This window comes from Dipodomys ordii, unplaced genomic scaffold (assembly GCF_000151885.1).
Source record: "Dipodomys ordii isolate 6190 unplaced genomic scaffold, Dord_2.0 Scaffold44, whole genome shotgun sequence".
Classification (NCBI taxonomy): Eukaryota; Metazoa; Chordata; class Mammalia; order Rodentia; family Heteromyidae; genus Dipodomys; species Dipodomys ordii.
Window position 1 is genome coordinate 394578 of NW_012267260.1, and position 24874 is coordinate 419451.

Genomic DNA, 24874 nt, shown 5'->3' on the forward strand with positions numbered 1-24874 from the left:
AATTCTGTCCTCAATTCTTGCCCTGCTGGCCTTTGCTTATCTTTGAAATACATATATGTGGCCTACAGTAAAACAAACTAAAAGTAGGAAACCAGATGTGCATAATTATGAAGAAATGAACATAACTGGAAAACAATAATCATGTAAATGCTAGCAAAAACATTTCTGATTTGAATAGCTGATTATTATTTTATGTGCATATTTATCAGGAATCACCAATGCACCAGTTTTAACACTATAGAAACTAACCATTTAAGCTGATCAGTGTTTAGTGAAATGCATAATAACATTAGGCAAGAAATAGACTCAACATTAGCCTGGCATTTAGACATGGAAAATGGGCAGCGTCTGTCCTGCCCTCTCTTCTCCTCCCTTCCTTCCCCACCGCCCTCACTCCTCCCTCCCCCCACCCAAAGTTGCAAAGTTTTCAACATAGTGTCTTGTATTCATTGCTACAATGGGTCAACCTGTGTCCTATTTCAGCATCTTGTTATTTCCCTTCCCCTCCCCAAATTAGAAAAATGTATACACAAGATGCAGGGCACTGGAATCAAATACAGTGAAAGCAGGGGTTATACCATGGGGAGAGAATGTGCAAAGAAACAAAAAACGGGCTGGGAAGGTGGCTCAGTGGTAGAGCGCTTGCCTTGCATGCATGAGGCCCTGGGTTCGATTCCTCAGCACCACATAAGCAGAAAAAAAGTCCAAAGTGGCCCTGTGGCTCAAGTGGTAGAGTGCTAGCCTTGAGCTGAAGAGCTGAGGGACAGCGCCCAGGCCCAGAGTTCAGGCCCTGTGACCAACAAAAAAATTTGTTTTGGCATATTGCTTATAAACCATATCTTAGAACAAAATATTTACTGAATGTATATATAAGCATATATTTTCCCCTAAAATTGTTTAAATGATTTTTGAATATCCAAAAAGTGAGGTATTTCTGAAACTTAAGAATAACTTGCATATTCTTACAATTTTTGTCTTTAGTCTTATGAAAGTTTATATTTTCAAGATGTATAAATGTTGACATAAATGGAATCCTTTTTTTTTAGCAGTACTTTGGACTGAGCTCAGCTTATCTCACTTGCTAGGCAAATGCTCTACCATTTTACCACAGTCTTTCTACTTTAATTTTTCAGATGGGATCTTCTGCATTTGCTCAGGCTGGCTTTAACCTTAATTCTTGTACTCCCAACTTCTTCATAGTTAGGGGCATGGGCATGTACCTCCACACGTGGCCCTAGGATTAGTTATTTTCAATGAGAGCACTTTTCTCACCCTATTGCCTTAACTCACTGTGCACAAATAACTTGGCAGTAGCACTACTGCTTTAAAGCCATGCAAAAGAATCTCTTTTTAGTCAGTACAAAAATTTGAACCTAAAAATTTAACTTAGTTGTTTTTACAAGTGTGTATTTTCCAAATGGATGCTCCCTTGTCTTCTATTATTTCTGTGCTTGCTAGATGCTTTAAAATATTTTGAATATTTTTATATGAAGGATACTTTTGTCTTAATCATCCTGAACAATTCACAACCCTTTCTTAGAATGTTCTAAATGTCTCTGAAATGTTGGCTACATCTGCAGACCAACTGTACCTTTCCTTTTCTATTTTTATGTAAGCCTCTTTCATCTGTTTATATATGATTAAAATTCTTATCCATACTCTGAAATCTGTGTTTGTAAATCCATGGATTTTGTCTCCAGTAGACACAACAGAGGGCTGTCATGTTTATTAGTCTGACAGACTGGGCTCACGAAACCTCATTTTTAATGTTTAGTGTGATAAATTGGCAAATGCACATCTTACAAGAAGGGTAAACTCCATCAGGAGCCATTATCCTTCGAAGCAGAGTTCTGAGTGATCTTGAACAACACTCTCTCTAGATGATGTATTGTATATGATGCCAGTTAGATTTCCTGCTGATTTGATTGTTACTAGTTTTCCGTAAAACAGCAAAATAGTTTTTTCAGAAGTACTCTTTGCTCTGGTGCAATACTGGGTTTGCAGGTCTAAACGTGATACTTTGGTATATGTCTTTATCCCTCTTGACTCAGTTGTAATGGAATTTCAGAGACAACAGAAAAATTTTGAGTTTGCTTACACATCTAGGTGGATGGAGACCACACACAAATCCGTTTATGTTCACTTATTACTAATAGTTTATATTATAATACTCCATATTATAAGAAAACCTAAATTCTAAATCCTTGTTCTGAAAATTTTCCATGAGATTAGATTCTTATTAGTTTTTTTACCATTTAAATTAGCTCTACATTTTTATTATCTTAAGTAGTTTTATATGAGATTCAATTCAACATGTCATTTTATGATTATAATGCATCTTGATTAGTATCACCCATTTCATCATTTTCTCCCATCTGTTCCCAACCTCACTATATAAAATTTTTTGTAATTTTTACTTTGCTTGATGAAATTCTGCAGAGGAAGGAAAGATTTTAGACCAACCAACATCATGCTGTCCTTTTAAGAAAGAGCCTGTGTGTCTTTGCTCTACAGGTGCTTATTGTAATCTCTTCTGGCTGTACCATCTTTACAGGGTGAGTTGTGTGTTCTTGCCATTCTCCAGAATATATATTGACCATGTGAAAACTTCTCTGTCTGCCAGTTTAGCCAAGCTTGTTCCCCCGCCTTCCCCAGGCCTGTGTAAGTCTTTTTCACATCTGCTTTTTTGAGGGCAGATCACAGGAAGTATGTGAACATGTAGACTGATATATTCCAAGCAGTGAATATAGCCAGGAGATGTGTGCACACCCCAGGCCTGTTGAAGTCCATGGTTTTGTGTGGTGAGGATGGTGATGTGGGATGAGGGCCAACAAAAATGGAAGTGTGGCACTTTTCCTCATGGTACAGCTGTCAGTTAGACTCTGCTGGCTAATAGTTGCCAGACATCTAGCAATTGGACCATGTTGGTTCATCTACTCTCTCCCAGCCACTCTGGCACCATGAGACTCTCTGCACAGCATATGCTGAGTGTCTGACATGGAAATTGAGCCCTGGAGCAGGGCAGTGAGAAGCAGATTGTAATCAGTACTATTTAAACAATGGTACTATTCATGTATTAGGAAAATGTTTGATGAATAATAACTCACCTTTATACTGTGCAGGAAAATTGATTTTTAAACCAGGAATGGCTAATGTTATTAGGCTTCCAAATATCTTGAAAGTAAATGAATATAAATTTAAGCACATCTGGTTGTCCCTTTTCTATAAATTTAGCCTGAATAGTGAATAAAATGCTTAATGTAATTTTCACAGTGAAACAGATGTATACAAAAGTTTTTAACTTGAACCAATGCAGTCTATGTTGAATTGCAGATTTTAAGTGTGTTGTCTAACTAAGGTAGAATTTTTTTTTTTTTTTTGCCGGTCGTGGGGCCTGTACTTTGGGCGCTGTCCCTCAGCTCTTCAGCTCAAGGCTAGCCCTCTACCACTTGAACCACAACGCCACTTCTGGCTTTTTTTTCTGCTTATGTGGTGCTGAGGAATCAAACCCAGGGCCTCATGCATGCAAGGCAAGCACTCTACCACTGAGCCACCTTCCCAGCCCCTAATGTAGAGTTTTTAGAATATCTGGCAAAAGACTCACTTTTTGTACTTATTAAGGATATATGTTCTACTCATGCTTTGGAAATAAATACAATTTAATGTATGCGAGAGTGTCAGAAATAACTTAGTAATGAGTAGAGGTTAATTCATTCATATATATCAGGCATGCTGAGTAAAATTACTCAGAGCTTATTTTATAATATTTTAATATGAAAATTACAATGCATTAAACAAACATTGTTCACAAAAGAGAAAAGCGTTTTCAAATGGCTATTCCTAGGTCTCACCTCTACCTCATCTCCTGAGACTCTGTGGTGTGTAATCTACCTCAGTTCCTTGAATTCTGTCCTTACCCTGGGCTCCAAGCTCAATATCAAAGTCCTTCCTGAACTGTACTTTGTGGTCTTGTCCACTGCCACATTCATAGAGCTTACTTTTAAAAATTAGACATTTTCTTTATCTTTTTTTTTAATTGTGAAAATACCGTACAGAGGGGTTACAATTACATGAGCAAGGTACTGAGTACATTTCTTATCAAGCATTGTTGCCTCCTCCTTTGTTTCCCCTTTCCATCCCTTCCCATCTTCTCCTCCATCCCCACACCAAAGTTGTAAAGTTTGTTTTTTGACATAACATCTTGTACATCTCATTGTTGCAATGGGGCCACCTGTATCCCTATTTAAACAATTTGTTTTTTCCCTTCCCCTCCACAAATTATACAAACATCAAATATCTTGGCCTGGCCCCCTCTCTTGCCTTTACTGATTTTCCAGTGCTGAGTTTGTTGGGTTTTGACCTTGTCTTTCTAAAAAGTTATACTATTTGAAATATTTCATTCATTTTTAACTACTTGCACACCCCAATGTATTTACATAAGGCTTTATAGGTACATTCTAATCACCACATATGAGGGAAAACATGCAACTTTTCCTTCTCTGGGTCTGGCATACTTAACTTGAAGTGAATTTTTCCAAGTTTTTCCACTTCCTTATAAGGGGTACAATATTATTCTTTCTAATGGATGGGTTGAATTCTTTGGTGTATATATGCCCCATTTTCTTTCTTTCTTTGTTTTTTTTTGTTGGTCGTGGGGCTTGAACTCTGGTCTTGGGCACTGTCCTTGCTCTCTTCAGCTCAAGGCGAGCACTCTGCCTCTTGACCCACAGAGTTACTTCTGGTTTTCTAGTGGTTTATTGGAGATAAGAGTCTCACAGACTTTCCGGCCCAGGCAGGCTTTGAACCGTGATCCTCAGATCTCAGCCTCCTGAGTAGCTAGGATGACAGGCGTGAGCCACAGGCTTATATGCCTCATTTTCATGATCCATTTGTCCATTGAGGGGCACCTGGGCTGATTCCATATTTTGGCTATGGTGAATAGTGCAGCAGTGAACATGTTTGTGCTGCTGGTTTTACTGTAACTTGTTTGTGTTCTACTGGATAGATTACCAGGAGTGCAAATGCTAGGTCATAGGGTAGTTCTATGTTTAATTTTTTGAGGAACCTTCACACTGCTTTCCAGAATATTTGAACAAGTTGACATTCCCAGTATATTAGGGCTCCCTTTTGACTACATCCTTGCATTTGTTACTTGCTTTCTTGTTAGTGACCATTCTGAGGATAGGAGGAATCCCAGTGTTGTTTTGATTTGCATTTTCTTTATGGCCAGAGATAGCGAACATTTCTTCATGTGTCAATTGATCATTTTTACTTTTTCTTCTGAGAAGTTTCTCTTTATTAGTCTATTAATTGGGATGTTTCTTTGAGGGTTTATTTTTTGAGGGTTAAATTTCTTTCTTTTTTTGTTTTTGGTTGGTCATGGGCCTTGAACCCTGGGCCTGGGCGCTGTCCCTCAGCTCTTTAGCTCAAGGTAAGTGCTCTCCCACTTGAGCCACAGCGCCACCTCTGGTTTTCTGGTGGTTAATTGGAGATAAGTGTTTCACGGACTTTCCTGCCCAGGCTGGTTTTGAACTATGATCCTCAGACCTGAGCCTCCTGAGTAGCTAGGATTCTGGGTGTGAGCCATTGGCGCCTAGCTTTGAGGATTTAACTTTTTACACTCCGAGTATCTTCTGGGTTTTAGGCCCTTGTCTGATGTATAGCTGGTAAAAATCTTTTCCTATTGTGTGGGCTTTCTTTTGAGCTTGTTAGCAGGTCAGTTGTGTTTGTGTGGGTATTTCAATAAAAGCAGCATATTTTCCTTGAGTTTTGTCAAAAGATATCTGATATTACAAAATTCACCATTGGTTTCATAAAACCCATTCCAACAGCTTGTGTTTTGTTCGAAGATACATGATATTACTGAAATTTACCATTGTTTTCACAAAGTGCACACTCATAGATAGCTTCAAGAAGTCAGAACTTCCGACTTCTGTTACACAGTTGGCTCTACATGGGCTGTATAAAAGATGTGGTCCAGCTGTTATCAAGATTGCTTCAGAATTACTTCTGAGGAAAGGAGTTATCTGACAGTGTATTCAGGGTGATTCATTTTCTTAACATTTTGTTTTCATGATTTTTTTTTCAGAAATTGAAAAGTTTCAAGGTTCTGATGGAAAGAAAGAGGAGGAAGAAAAGAAGTATCTTGATGTCATCAGCAACAAAAACATAAAGCTCTCAGAAAGAGTCTTGATTCCTGTCAAACAGTATCCAAAGGTATTGCAGTATAAGCTTTGTTCTCATTGAGTTAGAACAGAATGATAATGATGTCTTGATGTTTTATTCATTGCCTTTTATAAAATAAATATTTAAAGCCTCATTACAGAAATATATGCAAACACATGGTACTGACAGGAAAGAAGACTTTGAAAGAACAATGAGAATACTATTCAACTAAAAACTGGCAATTTTGTGCTTTGACTGTGGGATGCATAACTGCATATTCTAATCATTTATTTAACGTGAATGATTCCCAAGTTTATTTAGAAATGCATGCCTACTTTGTTATGTTTTGGTTTTGGTTAAAATGTATAAAGGGGAATAGAATTAAGGATACTAATATATTACATTAGCTAATCTGTATGGGATTATTTTATCTAGAAAACATAATGGTCTACAACACTCTTGGTATATAACTTCTTGTCTTCTATATGTTATATGTAGTTATAAAAATAATCGTGATATTGACACCTCTCTTTAAACTACTTTTCATCTTACAGATGGTTAACTAAATTTAGTGGAATGGTTTAACTGACTATATTAATAAATTACAATGGATTAAAAAGATTTTCTCAGATAAAAGAAGAAAGCCCCAAAGAAACTCAGCGACTCAAGGTGGTAATTTCTTTTTGAAGAGAGATTCTGAAGCAAGGATCATGTAATTATCTTAATAATAAGTACTGTAGAAATTGTGCTTACTTCACCAGTTGTCTCCTAACAAGATGAATTTTAGTAAAAGTAATTAAGTTAGATGTTTTGTTTAGAATTATTTCAAACTGGGAGAAAACCATTACTACCTAGCAAACAATAAAATGAAGCTGTCAGGTGAGACTTTTTGGAGGGGCACCCTTTTTGTTTCTGTTTTTCCAAGCTAGAAATCTGTTGGAAGAAAAGTACATTTAGTAAGTACATATTTTTGAAAGTAAACTTTATTTAATTTACTCTAATAATACTGTTTGGATATCAGATTGGTCAGACATGCAAATGGTCATGGAATGCTTTTGTATAGTAATCAAGTAGGGTAGAAATTTGATGAACAGTTGAGAAAATGTGTTCTTTTATAAAAAATTGTTCATTAACCCATGATCATCTCAATGTGTTTTAATATGCTAAAACTTGCTCCTGTTTCTTAGCACGATACATGTCTGTTTTCCATGTATGGGAAAGCAATGACAGACTCCACAGTGACTTCTTAGGAAATATAACTCTATAATCTCAGACCAAATAAATTGGCAGCAGAAACAGACATTTACAGGTATGGTAGCTCCTCAGGTCCTGCAGGAATGGTTTCATGCTGAGTTAGAAGAGTCTATGTTTAATTAATAATGATAGTAACCAACACAATGATATTATCTAGAACCAGAATTTCATGCAGAGTCTATTTTCATAATTTATAAAAAGATGCTCAAGTAAAAAACCACTTTTAATGGTACTAAATTATAAGTCTCTGGAAATTTTGTTTTTACTTAGAAATTTCAGGTATGTGTACTGTTTAAGCTGGGTCTAATCTTGGAAACCACAGAATATGAAAAACAGTACCAGTGAGTTAAGTGAAGGGTTAAGAATTGGTCAAAGTAATGTCTTTGGGACAGATGTAGATCTTTAGTACAGTTACTCCTATTTTAGCTTCCTGATTTTTTGTGAACGTTGTATTTTTAACTTGACTGAACATGCATGCATAGTGGGGTAAAGACTGTGAAAAACACAATAACTGTTAGTGATGCATGGATTTGTAGTCTCAACAGCTTATTGTAAGAAAATTTACCTTCTCTTTAACTGATTAATAGCTTTCCAAATTTATTTATAAGGGATGTCTTTTTCATCTAATTATAAGGAAAAGAACTCTAAAGCTCTTTTACAAAAAAGAGCAAAGCACTGAGAAACAGTGTTAATGCACTCATCGAATCCAATCCTAATTCCTTCATTTGTCTTAGTTGACCTGTTTTGTTTTAATAATACAGCAATGAAATTATATTCCAAAAGCAATCCATACTTTATTATATTTAAAGTTTTGTGAAAACAACTCATATTTAGTCACAAAAATAACAATCTTCCTCTGTTGGGGTGTTTATTGCTACTTGTCACAAAAATACTGGGTAGAGTTCAGACTGCAATGACTAAACTTGAGCTGTGTTTGATATACGTTCATGAGCTCTTGAGATACATGGCATGCCATGATAGTGAGACAGAGCACAGCAGTATTTATGGTTTAAACTTTTGTAATAAGAAGTGAATTATTCCTCATGTGTGTACACTGCAAAGATCTGTTCCACACCATGTTCCCTGAGATCTCTCTCTTCCTCCTGACGCCTGCTGTCTGTTTGAACTAGTAATTAATGTGTTGGTGACTCAGTCCTTTCAGACAAAGGGCAAAAAATGACTTTGGGAATTCTTGTGGAAATGAACTTATCATGACTTTACTACATGACCTTTCCACATAGATTTTATTTCAATTACTATCCAGCTTCAAGTTAATTTGCTGACTTGATTGTAATTGGATATTCTACGGAATTGAAAGAAGTTTGAGATTTTAAATTTACTGTAAGAAAGCAGTCGAAAGACTTTAATCATGATTTACCTAGCTCTAGTATTTTAAGTTTAAGGTTTTAATTTGGGAAATATTCCATATTAAAATTATTTTAATGAAAAATGTTTTTCTATTTTGGTAGCAAGATTAATAAACTCTGTTTGTGGATACTTGTTAAATGGGTAGAATTTAGCTACTTTTCGCATAAAAGTATGATAGTAACAGTGTGTGATAATAAATAGTTCATTTGATTTATTGTTGTAACATTTTACCTTGTATGTATTTCCAATAACCTCATGTTGTTTAACTTAAATATTCAGAACATGCTGGGCTCATGTCTGTAATCTTCGCTCCTCAGGAGGCTAAAATCTGAGGATTGCAGTTCAGAGCCAGTTTGGGCAGGAAAGGTTGTGAGACTCTTATCTCCAATTAACCACCAGAAAATCAGAAGTGGTGCTGTGGCTCAAGTGGTAGAGTGCTTGCCTTGAGCTGAAGAGCTGAAGGACAGCGCCCAGGCCCACATTTCAAGCCCCATGACTGACAAAAAAAACAAACAAACAAAAAAAACAGTGCAGGATTTATTTTAAAGGATTCATTGTACATCTGTTTGAATGTTCAAGTGTTGAAGAGTCAGAGTGATTATTTCTTGGTAGGGACAAGCTTGCATATGGCCCTAGTGTATTGTAGTCACGTTGACCATGGAGAAGTGCTGCGTCAGTGATGTGATTCTTTCCCCTAAAACTGTATATACTCTGTGCTATAGTTCCACCCTTATACATTTAACCCTTCTGATAGGATTACTGCAGTCTGAGTCATTTTGTGATTTACATCAGGAAAGGCATTATCATAGCTCATCATTACTGCCTGTGCATTTTATGAACTTGCGCTAGCTTTTATAGTAAAGTTTTGGAGTGTTGGGGCTCTGCAGTTTGAGTTCAGTTTTAGGTTCAAATGTCTTCAAGGAGAATACATCATGACTTAGTAATGACATACAAAAAGATATCACACAAAAGGAATTACAAGCTGGGCAATGCCGATGCATACCTGTAATCCTAGCTAGCCAAAAAGGCTGATATCTTGAAGATCAACATTTGAGGCCAGCCTTTGCAGAAAAGCCTGAGAGACTATCTCCAAAGTAACGAATAAAAACCAGGTCAGGGCTGGAGTTGTGGCTCAAGTGGTAGGAAATTAGCGAGTTGCTGAATTAAAAAGCCCAATATGGCCAACAACAGCAGCAACAACAAAAGTAGTTTGGGGAATAAATCTGTTACTAATGATGAAACTCTCCATCCTTGCAGGAATGAGAATAATTCTATATTTTTGTGACTATAGTCGAGTATTAGATAAGACTTAGTCAATAATATACATATTTTGTAACCTCTAGACATGCAAGAAGAAATGCTATCACCAGTCTAGGTAAACTGAGAGCCTCAGGCTGCTACCTGAGGACTTGTTCCGACTTGCTGGTCACTTTAGAACCTGGGTGATACATGTCTCATGGTCCTTCAAAAATACCTTTCTGTTGAGAATTCCGAATTCGTTGGAATATAGCACACCTTTCCTCAATTCAGTTTGCCCCTAGGCCCACTTTTTCTCACCTTGAGTTACTGTCAAATTTTTAAAGCAATTGTCTTGCCAGCAGTGTAAATCTGCCCCACATAGCTCTCCTTTTAAAAACCAGTCCTGTACAGTCTACTGCTTTTCAAATCAATTCCTTTTGCAGATTAGTGCAGAAAATGAAAGTTCCAAAGTAAGTTCAAAAGCGTCTTGTCCCTTTGCTCAGATCCAGAGTAGGGCTGCCGGGGTGAAAGAAGCTCATCTGCTGTCTTCGATGTCCTTCCACTAAGTATTTGCTCCAAAGACCAAGATTCAAATCCATGTTGAGTATTTTTCTCCAACTTTCTAAGTAATTACCAGACTATGTAACAGTAGTTTAACAGGGACTGAGGAGAGTGAAACTCAAAACCAAACAAGCTAAGCAATGCGATCTTCTAGAATTCTGGCTTACAACAGAATTCTGTCTTTTCTTTTCCAGAGGCCATTGTACAGCATTGCCTTTTGCTTTCTGTTAAGGAAGTGGAAGTGAGGATTGTCAGGATGTATGATTTCACTTTATTCACCTCTAATATGTGACTTTAAATCTCACCTGAGGAGATAGCTGGACCCCAGATTCACATTTCCTGTGGGGAATGGAGTAGAGGTTGCTCCTTATGCCATGGTCATGAGTCAGAATGGAGTGTACTTGGTGCCACACACCTTTCTTTAAAGGCCAATGTGTTCTTCAGTAGGTTTTAAGCAAAAGCAGCAAGTGGCACCAAGTAATGCTGCGTGTGACAGAGCTATGTTCAGGCCCCTGCTCAGTGTACCATGATGAAAATCCTGATCAGCCTTCTCGTTAAAACAAAAAACAATGAATATTGGGGCTAATGTTTCTATCATTATTTTTAAATGGGCATTTTTTCAAGGGGGATTGTGCCCACCTAGTATCCTGCGCTTCTCAGAAGCTTACATATATGGATTTGGAACTTGACTGAGACACTTCCTGCTTCTTTCTGACCAGTTTACACTTGGTAATGAATTTCAAATCTGGAGTTTTCCCTCCACTGGTCATTCACATGTGTGATCACCAGTGGGACTCAGCTGGCGTCAGGACTTCCTGTCTGTCCTTGCTATGTCCATGGACTCCAGGCACTCAGTCTGAGCCTGAAGATCTTGTTTCTATCGGAGAATACCAATTTCAGTAAGCTGAAGGTACTTTTTTGTGTTTATGTTTAGTTCATAGTTATGTCTGAGAGGTTACCGGTCATGCATCAGTGACTTACCTTCCATGTGTGCTAGTCTAAAAGTAGTTAGCTTTAAGAAATCTGTCCACATAAACTACCACCACCTGCTTGGTGGCAGCAAAAGTACTTCCAGGGCTGTAATACAAGGAGACCTTTGAGACTGAAAGAGCATCTCAGATGGTGTACTACCTGCCTTGTAAGTGCAGACCCTGAGTTCAAACCCCAGTACTGCCAAAGGAGAGATAGGAAGGGAAGCAGGAGGGTAGGAGGGAGAAAAAGAGAGAAATGGAGTGGGAAGAGAGTTAGAGAGGGGGGAGGGAAGGAGAGAGAGAGAGAGAGAGAGAGAGAGAGAGAGAGAGAGTGTGTGTGTGTGTGTGTGTGTATGTGAGAGAGAGAGAGGTGTCCCCCAAGTAATGAATGTGGATTGTGTTAGTGAAGAAGCCTGTCCAGCACAGCTGCGTAGTATGCATTGATGGGGTCTATATGTGTGACGATGAGGAAAGGTGGTATGGATTGAGAAGCAGTCTCTGCTAGACACAGTGGTAAACGCATTGCATTCTGAATGTGGACTGTGGTCGGGAAAGACCTGTCCAACACCGCTGGATTGAGCCTCCTGTTATGTGTTGTTTCTTACTGCTGTCTGTGCTTAGCATGGGTGAAAACAAGGAAATGGTAGATAAATGTGAATTTAGAAAGAATTTGGTGCCAGTCACAAAGCTGTGTGTTAGATTTAGCCATTTGTCACATTTAGCCATTTTTAACTGTTGGTGATGTGGACCCCACCTGGTGTTGGTAATGTGTGCTTGTGCTGCTCTGTAATGCTCTGTCTGTGGAGGCAGTGAGCTTGTCACTAAAACAGCTTCCTGGCTCTGCTTTTTTTTTTTTTTTTTGGGTCCGGTTGTGGGGCTTGAACTCTGGGCCTGGGCACTGTCCCTCAGCTCTTCAGCTCAAGGCTAGCGCTCTACCACTTGAGCCACAGCGCCACTTCCGGCTTTTTTTCATTTTGCTTATGTGGTGCTGAGGAATCGAACCCAGGGCCTCAGGCATGCAAGGCAAACGCTCTACCACTGAGCCATCTTCCCAGCCCCTGGCTCTGCTTTTTTAAAAAAATAATTTATTGTACAGAGAGTTCATAGATCTGGTAATAATTACAGTTCATTTTGGACAGTGTCACCCCTTCCTTCTTTCGCTTTCCTCCAGTTTCCCCCTCCATCCCTGCCCACAAGTTGCATAGTTCATTTTCACATAGTGTATACTGAATTGCCATGGCTTCATTTGTTTATCCTTCCTCCCTCCAAAAAAAGACAAAATAAAAACCATAAGCAGAAACAAACACCACTACTACCACCATCACCAACCCATGTTTCCATTACCTGGAACTCATTTCAATATAGAATTTTAAATATTAAGAAAAGTTACGTTTCTGGGTTCTTCCCTGGAGTATCCTTTAAGTCTCAATGTTTGTATGTGAAGGCCCGGAGTCCTGTATAAATTGTAGATCTCTCTTCCATGTACGCTGGCAGTGCGTCAAGCAGTACAGCAAGCTCATGAAGCTCATGAAGCAGTGTACAGACAGATCAGCTAATCAATATTCATGTCATAGACATTGTTCTTACTGGTAAATACTAAGAGCTGTAGTGTGGTCTGTGGCTTTGAAGAGAGGACACTGTGACTTTCGTTTTATTTGTCTTTGGCCTATAATCAATTAAATAAATGACCGAGGATAATCTAGTTGCAAAGACTTTTCATTAATTTTCACAGTTAATGTATGAAGTCAATCTGCTTTGCAAATGTTACAAAAATGACTGTATCCCTCCAGTTTTCTAGCTCTAGGACACTTCACATTTTTTTCTATGTCTGCAGAGCTTTTCTTCCCTTGTTTATGTTCCCCCAGTCCCAAAAGAATGACACTTATAGGAATGATCATTGTTATTCAGACTTTTCCAGTGCTGAGGAGGTTACTGGCTCTCTGACTTGATCGGGTCTTCCCAGGGGAACACTACTTTCCCTCAGCTAGTAAGCTAAAAGCCTGATTTGCAAGGGGGTTTTAAAGTCTGGGAACTGTAGATAGTACCTATCACTCCAAACTTTGAATAGATAATGATTAGTGAAATGAAGTTGATATCCCCATCACCAAGTGACTTCAGAAAGAGCTATAGTGATTTCACATGAGTGCTAAGCCCCTGCAGCCTAGAAGTGAGTGCATGTTAGTCAAGTTACTAAAGGGATGGCAGGATGGCAACATCTGCTGATGAAAAAGCAAATATTAGGAGCTTATAGGACCTCAGTATGAGTAACCGCTACCTGTACAGAATTACAAACTGCTGATGAAAAGGCAAGTGTTCGGAGCTCATAGGACCTCAGTATGAGTCACCGCTACCTTTATAGAATTACAAACTGCTGATGAGTTGACTTGCTATTACTTTTAAATGCAGCAGTGAAAGAATTCATTTAAAAATACACATTAAAAGTTTTAAAAAGATTGAGCAGAGCTCTGATATTGACCTGTTTCTAGTCCTCCATCATGTCTATTGTGTGATTCCACGTAATTACTGTGGGTCACTAAGTGTAAATCTTCTTGAGCTTTTTGGGCAGGGAAATAAAGTTCAAACATTTCTTTTATATCAAGAGATGATGATGGTGATGACGATGACAAGGGCAGCTAATTCTATATAGCAGATAAAACTGGGACCCAGGGAAAAGTAACTAAAATTCTGGTGACTGATAACACTGTGACTGATGTTAATTACCATGTTTTAAGCTGATGTGTGTTGGTATGGTGTAAAGATAATTTTATCACTAGCTGTCATGAAGCCTTTAGAGTGAGAATCCTCCTTACTTGTTTCAGAGTGCAAAGAAGGGCTTTTGTGTTGATTAACATTATTAAGAGATTGTTTTGATCTCCAGAAAAAGAGTATTCAAAATAGGTAACTATAAGATGATGTAGTTTGTTGCTTAGAATTATCTCCTGTAAAGAAGACCTCATGGAAATAGAACTTGCTCAGAAAAAAGACCAGCAATGAGAGAAATGTGGCAGTCTTGAGCCAGGTGATGGGGCCTGCCTCTGTTGTCGGCCCTTGGGAGGCCAAGGTAGGAGGGTTATGGTAGTTGTTTTAAGGAATTGGCTTTTAAAACAGTTGTCAAAGTGTAGAAATGCAGTAATCTTCAAACACTTGAGTGTGACAGCTTCCCATAGAATATAGGTACTCTTCACGTCCACAATGACTGTTTTCTATGCCTGGGTGGTGAATACAGAGGTCAGTCCACATAGTTAGCTATAAATGTATGCATTAAAAGCAGTATTCATCAGTGTTAAAATAGCTAATCGAAAAGCATGGTATCAGGCAGAAATGAGTATTTTTGAGTTTAATACACACAAAATATGAGTTTACAAATGGAAGATTTTTGTGGCAGGTGTACAAATAAGATAGAAATTACATCTGTTGGCTTAGTCACAGTAAATTTGCATCATTGTGGTATTACCTAGATTATAATGTCAGAATTCTGGGGTATCATACGTATTTAAAACTTTGCTAAGGTTTTGTATTTTACCCTGGAATCATTTTGACATGTTTTCCAGTATTTATTCATTTGTTATTAGAATGGTGATGAAATAGAACCAATTCTTTATGCCTAATAATTGAAGGCATGAATCTAGTCATCTCAGTCATTGATAATGTAATGGCATGAAATATTATTATAAGCCATAAACATGATATATACTTCTTTCCCACCTTCACCGTGTCATATATAGTTTTCCTACAGTATCTTACCACCTAATATGTGCAATAGGGAGATATGTAATTATAAGACTTCATAGTGCATTTCTTTCTTAAAGTATAAACACATAGCTGATAGCAGTTTCAATAATGTACCCAGTTCTTCTCAATTTAAAGATAGAATTTATCCTGATTCAGAGTAGTAAGACTTCTTCTTTATTGTGAAAAATTTACAAATGTTGATGCTGATAATTCCCTTGTGTTATTCTAAAGCTAGCCACAATATATTGTTTACTTAAGAACATTTATATTAATTATAGTTTTATGTGCAAATTAACCGTAAATTTACATATAAAGCACTGTTTAGGTAATAGAGCAGCTAATCATGTTTATCTCATTGAGATCCTTGCAAAATTACTTTAGGACATGGAAGGTTACACAGTTGTATGTGCCAGGAATATTAATGAACCATTTTTCAAGCTATAAACACATTTCTACCTATCACAACACAGAGACTTAAAACAAGAAGAGGCAGAAGTATTTCATTTTATCCAGTGTTAAATCCTCTCTGCTAAACTCACGGTGCCTTTGATAACCAGAAACCTGGCTACAGTGCACCCATTACTGTTTTAAAAATCTTGGCGAATCCAGCCGCTCGTTTTCTACAGTTCTGGAGAATTGGATGTAATCAGGACAAAAGCATCAAAACTACCTGGGAGGAAGCAGCCCAGCCCAGTGAAGACCTCCAGGGCTGGTGCTTGTCAGGGTTTCCTCTGCATTCTCTGAGTTACAGTGTATAGACTCCTTAAATTATTCAGAATATCTTCCCCTTCATTAGTGTTTAATAAAGTTTTAGGAAAGCAATTTTTATGCCCAGGAAAATCATTCTAGAATATATGCTTCTGATGCAAATAAATTCAAGTTGAAGTGTGTAGCTCAATCAGTTTTTCTTCTAACAGAATCTTCTTTGCCATTCTGTGGTTTCTCATGTTTTATTAACATCTATTACTTCTACAACGGGGTTTCATTTTCACATGCCCATATATGCACACATGTGCCCTCATTAGATCTTGTTAGCACTCATGTAAATAAACTGTGTAAAAAGAAACTGCTTACACAGTCAATGACAGAATACTGCATGGGATGCAGTAGATGCCTAGTAAAAATTTAAAAATATTGTAGATGGGTTGCATACAATCCATCTATACAAACCAACTATAAAAGTATAATTATTCTGAGACAACTGGAAATGGAATGTTTTATTCATAAGGGAATATACATAAGGGAAAGATTCAAGGAAAATAAAGCTTTGCTTCAATTGATGTATATTACTGACACTCTTTTTCTGAGATTATATTGAGTTAATTCTTAGCAGAGCCGTACTGGACAAGCTCAGTTTTATAGACGTGTTCCTCTCTTCCACAAGCCAAATCTCAACCTCTCCATCTAGCTCTTGCAGAGCCATGTTGTGTTAATATTATTTATCAAAGTCATCTTCAACAAGCTTTTCCATCACAATCAATTATATATACTTCTGAAGCTTACCATTCAACAAAAATCTTTCTATCCCTTTTTTATTTAGCTTTTCAAAATACATCTGTCCTCACCATGTTTAATTCTGTAGTGGCATTGAGAGCAACAAAACGTAGAAGCTTTAGAGAAATATGGAAGGAATGTTATATTGCAGTATACATTTTGCTAGAAATTTTGGATTTCTGTAATAATGATATGAGATTAATATGCCACAGAATGAGACATCTTTATTATGTCCACACATTTAATATTTTCTAAATGAATTTTTGAAGATAAAGCCAGTTGGTAGAGGGATAGAAACTGTAAGGGGACATTGATGTGACAGAGGCTACAGGGGCCTGTAGTAGGGCATAAACCACTATCGAGATGCTGGCTGATTACCCACTGAGAAGCCTCCTGTGTAGCAGGGCATCATCTGTAATGGTGTGGATGTCAGCATTTCTTTATTGGTATTGTAGCTCTGATCACTTACGTATTGTGCCAAGGAGGGTGCTGCATGGTAGGAACTGTGGAGAGTGAGGTGTGACCTGGGAGATGGACAGGGATGGCTGTCCCAGGACATGGTAGACAGGCTGGTCCCCCCGGGGCAATGATGAGCCAGGGAGCTTGACACGGAGGGAGGATTGTTTCAGGGTATCTATGGACTGTGGCTCTGTGAGCCACATGTCGATGATGAAAAGCTAACGTGACAGAACCATTTTGTAAAGTAAGTATATTTACTCTTCCCTTCTATTGCTACTGATTTTTTGTAAAGTTAAGGTATTTTAGTTTAACAGGAAATAGTAGAGAGAAATAAGGAAAAAAGACACATTTCCTGCTTTCAATACAGAAGTAGCAGTTAAAGACTTTCTGACTATTTTTGTCAGTGGCTTTTTGGAGATGAATGAAATTTGAAACTGAAGAGCTCAGAAATACTCTGTTCTAAAATTGTTTTCCCATCTTAAAAAAATCCCAAAGCTATCAAGCAGTTTGTCTTCAGTATTGCCCATTTCAGGATAAAAATAAAATCATTGTGTTTGCAAAGAAAAGCATACTATAGTTACTTACGACCTGCTAGTATTATGCAGTGCCTTGAAATGGCTTTAAATAACCAATTTTATGTTCTTTGTGGAAAAGCATGAAGGCAGTCAGATAAGATAAGCCAATAAAGATAGAAATTTGTTTTTATTTAACTTTATACTTTGTTGTAATAACACATAGTTTGGGTAACCTATCTCTATTTTCCTTGGAATAATCTATGTAAGTTATGTGCTTCCCGTCAATTATGGTTCACAGTTAATTTCACAGAGAACCTTTAGTTCATTTAATCATTCTAGACAGCCCTGACAAGCTTCAATTATTCTGCAATTTCTATTGTTTGGCAACAGACTACTATTTTAGGATTAAGTGAAAATGCAATCTGAGCAGCTCACTGCAGTGTCACTTTTATCAGCCTTTGACCACAGTCATAAAGAAAACAATTTTATTTAAATTATTTATAAGTAGATGCTTAGAGCCTTATGTACACTACAAATAAGTAGAATTTCACATAAACCACTGTTACTAGTAAAATTTTCTTCTGAAATTTGGGTCCTTTACAATACCAGATGACTTTCATCAGTAATGAAAGCATTACTATGGCTTCTTTGCATTATCTGATTAGTCAGAACAAATGCATTCCAGGGACAAAACCCATGAAAAACAATGGCAATTACAGAATAAATGGAGCATGTCAAGATAGCCTTCGTAGCTGGAAAGGTGTACCTAACAGCTTTCTGCATACAGAGCCTGGAATGAAGAGCAAGAAGGTTGCATGCCTTTGCAGGCCATTAGAAGCCAGGTCTTCTTCAGAGTGCAGGCATCAGTCCTGGCTTGTTCCTGCAGCCTGTCAGCTCCAGGCCTGGGCCTATGAACCCTGAAGAGCAGACACAGAAAGACAGCATACTGTGAACTGTTCTGAAGTGGTTTCAAGTTCACAGCTGCATCTCAGAGGACAGTCATTAGATCGTTTAGAGTAAACTCAACAAATTCATGTATATCCTCCCACACATAAAGTCAGGCATCAAGAGAACAATTTTAAACCTTGGTATGAGAAGGCTGGAAAAAAAAGAACACTGGGACAAGTCGTTACGTTAAAAACGAACTTTACAACTTTGGTGGGGGGGGGAAGATTGGGGGGGGCTGGGGGAGGATGGATGGGAAGGGGAAACAAAGGAGGAGGCTACAATGCTTGATAAGAAATGTACTCATTATCTTGCCCATGTAATTGTAACCCCTCTGTACAGTATTTTCATTAAAAAAAATAACAAAAGTAAAAAAAAAAAAAACCACTGGGCTCCTAAAGCCCAACATTGTTGGTTACTTGGTAACATTTAGGTCCTTTAGAATTTAGATCTCTAGTTTGTCTGTCCCATCTTCCTTATTGTTCCCTGACACTAATGCTAAGTATCTGTTTTTTTGTTTTTGTCAGTCGTGGGCCTTGAATTCTGGGCCTGGACACTGTTCCTCAGCTCTTCAGCTCTGAGCCACAGTGCCACTTCTGGTTTTCTGGTGGTTAATTGGAGATCAGAGTCTCAGTGACTTTCCTTGGCCTGACTGTCTTTGAACAGTGATTCTCAGATACCAGCCTCCTGAGTAGCTAGGATTACAGGCATGAACCATTGGTGCCCAGCATCTGTTGTCTTTTAACATAAACCTTGCTATGTTTTTTGGTTTATATTTGGCTTTTATATTTGTCAATGCTACGTTCATTGCCTCTGAGTAATTTGAGATGATAATTCTGCTCTAAATGAAACTGATTTGAATTTATATATCAAGAAGAATTATTCTCAGAAGCACCAATGTTAAATATCAGAATTCTGAATGCTGTACTGATTTAAGGGGAAAAAATCATCAGAGTCAGTAGAATGATTTTTGCACCTAAGGAGCCACAGCCAAATAGTGAGGATTCAAGAAGCATGTTTCAAATGGAAAGATGACACTGAGCGTATCTCTACATGTGTCATCAGAAAGTTCTGAGCTGGCCTTATGTGAAGGCTCTGTGGTCGGCTGAGTGGCTGTGCATTCATTGTGGTTCAAAAGTGTGTGCTAAGCTGATATCAGGTGTCCTAACGAAGTTTGCAGTGTGTCTGCTCCTAACTCAAAACATGGAGTTTGCTTACCAAACAAAAGTGATGATTCTAAGGGTGGTTAAAATTTTAGAAAGCTTCATTTTTATCAATATTATGTTTCTTTCTCTAGAAATAAAAATACTATTATTCTTACAAAGTTGTCATAATCTTCATACTACTGTCATTGATTATATATTAACTATATATGAATGATACATTAGTCATTCATATATATAAAAGAATATTTAATATACTATGGCCGTATTACTCTATGAATACCACTAAAAGTTTTTGTGTTCTCTTCCAGCTCTTTTTCTATGTTAAAGAATATATTTTTTTTTTGTCTGTTATGGGGCTTGAACTCAGTCTGGGTGCTTTCTCAGCTGTTTTGCTCAAGGCTAGCGCTGCCACTTCAAGCCACAGTGCTATTTCTAGTTTTCTGGTGGTTAATTGGAGATAAGAGTCTCATGGACTTTCCTGCCTTGGCTGGCTTTGAACCGCGGTCCTCAGACCCTAGCCTCCTGAGTGGCTAAGATGACAGGCGTGAGCTGCTGGCACCCAGCTTTGTTCTTTTTTTTTTTTTTAATTAAATGATTTGAGCAGCCTAAGTATCTGAAGGTTATATGTCGTTCACAGAACGCTGTCCTTTGCAGCTTTGTGGCACTGTCCCGATGAGCTGAGGCACACTGCCTGCCCATCCTCAGTGTCCTGGCCTGGGGTTCCTCAGTGTATTCGTGTGTCTCCAATAACCCTCAGAGCACCCTCCATATTTCCACTTTTTCAGGTTAAGGACATAATATTAATGAGGCTGCCTGATTTTTTTACTTGTGCATTCATTTTAACAGAGCCATATATAGTCTGATTATTCTGTAATTATTTATATCTGAATTTAGTGGATATTTATTAATACATGTTCAGCCCAAAAGAGCACAGTTTTTCATTCAGCTGGTCACGTAGTACAATGCATCCCAGGTGAATGCTCAGTTTTAAGGATTATGAAACCTCTTCGTCTCAACAATCGTAACTCTCCAGGAAGCCCATTCTTCAGAATGATTCTGCAACCAAGCTGATGGAAAGCTTCAGCAGCACTGTTGAATGTGGTTGTTCCCTAGCTCCATAGGTGTCATTAGTGAGCTTCTGATTGGATGCCCAGTGCCAGAGCCCTGTTACTCAGCATTCTTTGGTCACCGCCTCCTATAAGACGCGTTTTCAGACTACTGTGGATGTGGATATGCTCTTTTTAAACTTGGGAGTGGCTAAGATGCTTAAATCATTAAAAAAGCTTTAGGTCTGTACTAATAACTCCCTTTTGATAGTGGCTGTTTAATTTAACCCAGTGTATTTAAAATACAGTTGAATTTATGTATTCTGGGCCTATTATGACTTACTTCCCTTTGCTCCTTGTTGTATTTTTCTACCTTGGAAATTACCTCTCCATACCTGTTGTGAGAGGGCTTCCTATGTTTGAGCAGTCACTTGTGAAACTATGACGCTTACCTAAAAGAATAAAGGCCAGTGTATCCTCTATAAATCTTTAATCAAATAGATAACTTGTTGTGGAATTCTTAATGAATTAGTTAGCATACAAAACTTAAAACCATTCTTTCACCCGGAAAAATGTTGGGTATTTTATCTATCTGCTGCAAAATGGAGTAATTTGAACATCCCTTGGAATACACTGAATAAGATACCATTTTTCAGTTGAGTCTGACATCCAACTTCATGAATAAAGAAAGTCCTATTTACCATGTAGTGATAGTCATACATGTCATATTCATCATGGCAGTAAAGGATTCTATTTCCTGAAGCACTGGAATGCTATCACATAGGAATTATATGATATATAATAATTAGAATTACATTGAAATTTGTTGTTAATTTTATATTTGGATCTTTTTTTTTGTCAGATGTGGGCATGAGCTCTGGGCCTGGGCGCTGTCCCTCAGCTCTTTTTAGCTCAAAGCTAGCGCTGTACTGCTTGATCCACAGCACCACGTATGGCTTTTTCTGCTTATGTGGTGCTGAGGAATTGAACCCAGGCAAGCACTCTACCACTGAGCCACCTTCCCACCACCTAATTTTATACTTGCATGTTAGTAGAATGTGATTTTAATATATGGTAGATGAAATGTGCCATCTTAATTTTTTTCATCTGGTGGAAGTTACTTTGTCATGCGTGTAAATACCTATATTGAGGACATATTTAAAATATATAAATATATAATTTATCAAGCTGTAAGAAATGAAAAATAAAAAATTAGTGCAGTTGGTTTTTCTAACAGATTAGATAAGACATTACTTTTTTTGGGGGGGGTGGGAGGGTCTGGTCTTGGGGCCTGGGCACTGTTCCTCAGCTCTTTAGCTCAAGGCTAGCGCTCTACCACTTGAGCCATAGTGCCACTTCCGGCTTTTTTTCTTTTTGCTTATGTGGTGCTGAGGAATCAAACCCAGGGCCTCATGCATGCAAGGCAAGCGCTCTACCACTGAGCCAGCTTCCCAGCCCCAAGATGTTACTTTTTAAAACACTGTTAGGGGCTGGGAATGTGGCTTAGTGGTAGAGTGCTTGCCTAGCATGCATGAAGTCCTGGGTTCGATTCCTCAGTACTGCATAAACAGATAAAACTGGAAGTGGAGCTGTGGCTCAAGTGGCAGAGTGCTAGCCTTGAGCAAAAGAAGCTCAGGGACAGTGCCCAGACCTTGAATTCAATTCCCAGGACTGGCAGAACAACAAAACAAAACACTATGAAAGACTATTGAACTGGGCTTAGAGGTACACACCTATAGTACCAACACTTAGGGTGCTGAGAGAAGGCCAGCCTGGGCTACATAACAAGGTGAATTACATAGCAAAACCCTGTCTCAATGAGATGAAACAGGATGGGAGACAGGAAAAGGGAAAGAGCACAAGGGAAGGAAGAGGTAGCTAAGACACTGCATGAAGTACCACCATTTGACACATGGGGTGAAGACGGGTAGATTTGCTGCATTTTGCCATAAGGAGAAACTAGGATGAATGGAAGACATTATAACTTAGAAAATTGTGACACCGAACAAGAAAGCACTAGTTCCCATTTGAACTTTATTAAATGTAAGAAACTGTAATAAAATAAAGTTTCAGTTGTTTCACATTTCATGTGTTTCAGACTATCAGTTTGTGATTTATTAATTGCAAATTATAGAGTTAAGATTTTATGTGTTCAATTCAGAGATAAACAACCAGATTTTAGTATTTTATTTGGAAGTAGTATTAGAATATATTGAAGAGAACACTTAGTAATTTAGAACTTTTGCTTTGTATTTCTTTTAAAAGCTCACACTTCTCCATGGAGTTTAATACTTAAGTTGAGGTAACATTGATTGCATGCTCTGAATGACTATTTTCAAAGGACTTACAGTATTTGTGCCACTGTTATTATTTTTGTTGTTATCTTTGGTTTATATTGCAATGATTTAGATTTTGAACTTAAAACTGTATCAGGTAAGGAAACTCCATAGTATGTCCCTGTTTGAAACTACATCACACACAAACCCTTCTGTGCAGGAGTTCATAAGGGTTCATGGGTTACACATTCAGCCACAGATTGGTCAAAAGAAGTGATAGGAGAACAGCAATTCAAATTAAAGAAGGGTGGGTCTATACCTTGCTTAATCAAGGAGCTCTAGGCCACCAATCCGAGAGCATTGAAATCTAACCAGACAGCGCCAGTCACAAGACCTAGTTTATCCCTCTGTTTACAGACACAAATACTGTGGGTCATATGGACAGACTCAGGTGGTTCATAGCCTGTGGACATTCATGAACTGTGCTCCTTGTGTTGTTGGTGGTGTATTCTATTTTATTGGATGTTTGCATATTCTATCAAGGAAACCTACACATGAAGAAATGGTGGTTCTGAAGCTACAGTATGAAATTGTTTTCCTAAGTGAGCAATGATTAAACAGTAGCCTTAGAGACCCCAAAGAAGATAGTAGGAGGTGAAGAGGTCTGTCTGGTTTTATGAAAACAGGAAAGTGTTGACAAAAAAATGGGTTCTTAGGAATGAGTTAAAATATGCTAAATATTTGTAAATAGTGACAGGTTTCTTAAATGCTAATTATTAAAGTTAGCGCAGTATCCAATACTGTGAACTATACATATTGTTTATGGATCACAGAAGACTGAGTACACAAAATAAACTACAAAATCACATGTAGTTATATATAAGACCTGGATATAATTACACTTAGTTGAGCCAAAGACACATGTATTTATATGCACGACATAGATAAAATCTCACTTTGCTGAGCCAAATTCTTCACAGTTTAAGTGGATAAGATTGAAACAATGGACTTGTTTCAAACATCATGATTAGTATACATCATTTTTACTTCTGAATATCCACATGAAATACTGACCTACATGTTCTAATAATGAGAACAAGTAAAAGTACAAACTGTCTGTTGTTACTAGGTCTAGAGAGAAGCAACAGGCATGCACATTTCCAAATGCAATCCATTGTGGAATATGCAATCCATGTGGATGTTTGTGTGAACCTGCCTCACATGATTCAAAGTAGTATCTGTTGAAAGAGAAGTAGATGAGAACTGGGTCAGCTCAGAGCTGTGTCTCTAGAGAGACACAATTCTAAAAGCATGGACCTTTATAGGCTATGCAGAGCCCATGGCCACTTTCTGTTGTCAACAAGTTATAAATTGCCTAAGATTGCTTCTCAGGATCGAGATTCTGACAAACATTTATGATGTGGCATTAGAGGCCAACTGGACACACGAGGTTGTTACGGGAAGAGCAGAAGGTCAGGCTCTGACATTACTGGTATTTTGAGCCTTCAAGTCTTTACAAAACAGCCAAGTAAAATGAGAATAGAAAAGTATCTATCAAATATAGCAATTTTGAAGTCACTCTTAACCTTTGCCAAAGCAGTCTAAGCATGTACATGAAAAGGGCAGGCACAAAGCGGGAGATCAGTGGACCCCTGTGATGCTGTTTTATCTACTCTGCTTGCA

At 37.9% G+C, this 24874-nt stretch overlaps 1 protein-coding gene across 1 annotated transcript in view; it reads left to right on the top strand.

Moving 5' to 3' along the window:
- Positions 1-24874, top strand: part of Khdrbs2 (KH domain containing, RNA binding, signal transduction associated 2) — a 227260-nt gene that overhangs the window by 20518 nt on the left and 181868 nt on the right. The window contains exon 2 of the mRNA XM_013019054.1: positions 6089-6216. Within this exon, the coding sequence (XP_012874508.1) occupies positions 6089-6216 (128 nt within the window). The remainder of the gene's footprint in view (positions 1-6088; positions 6217-24874) is intronic.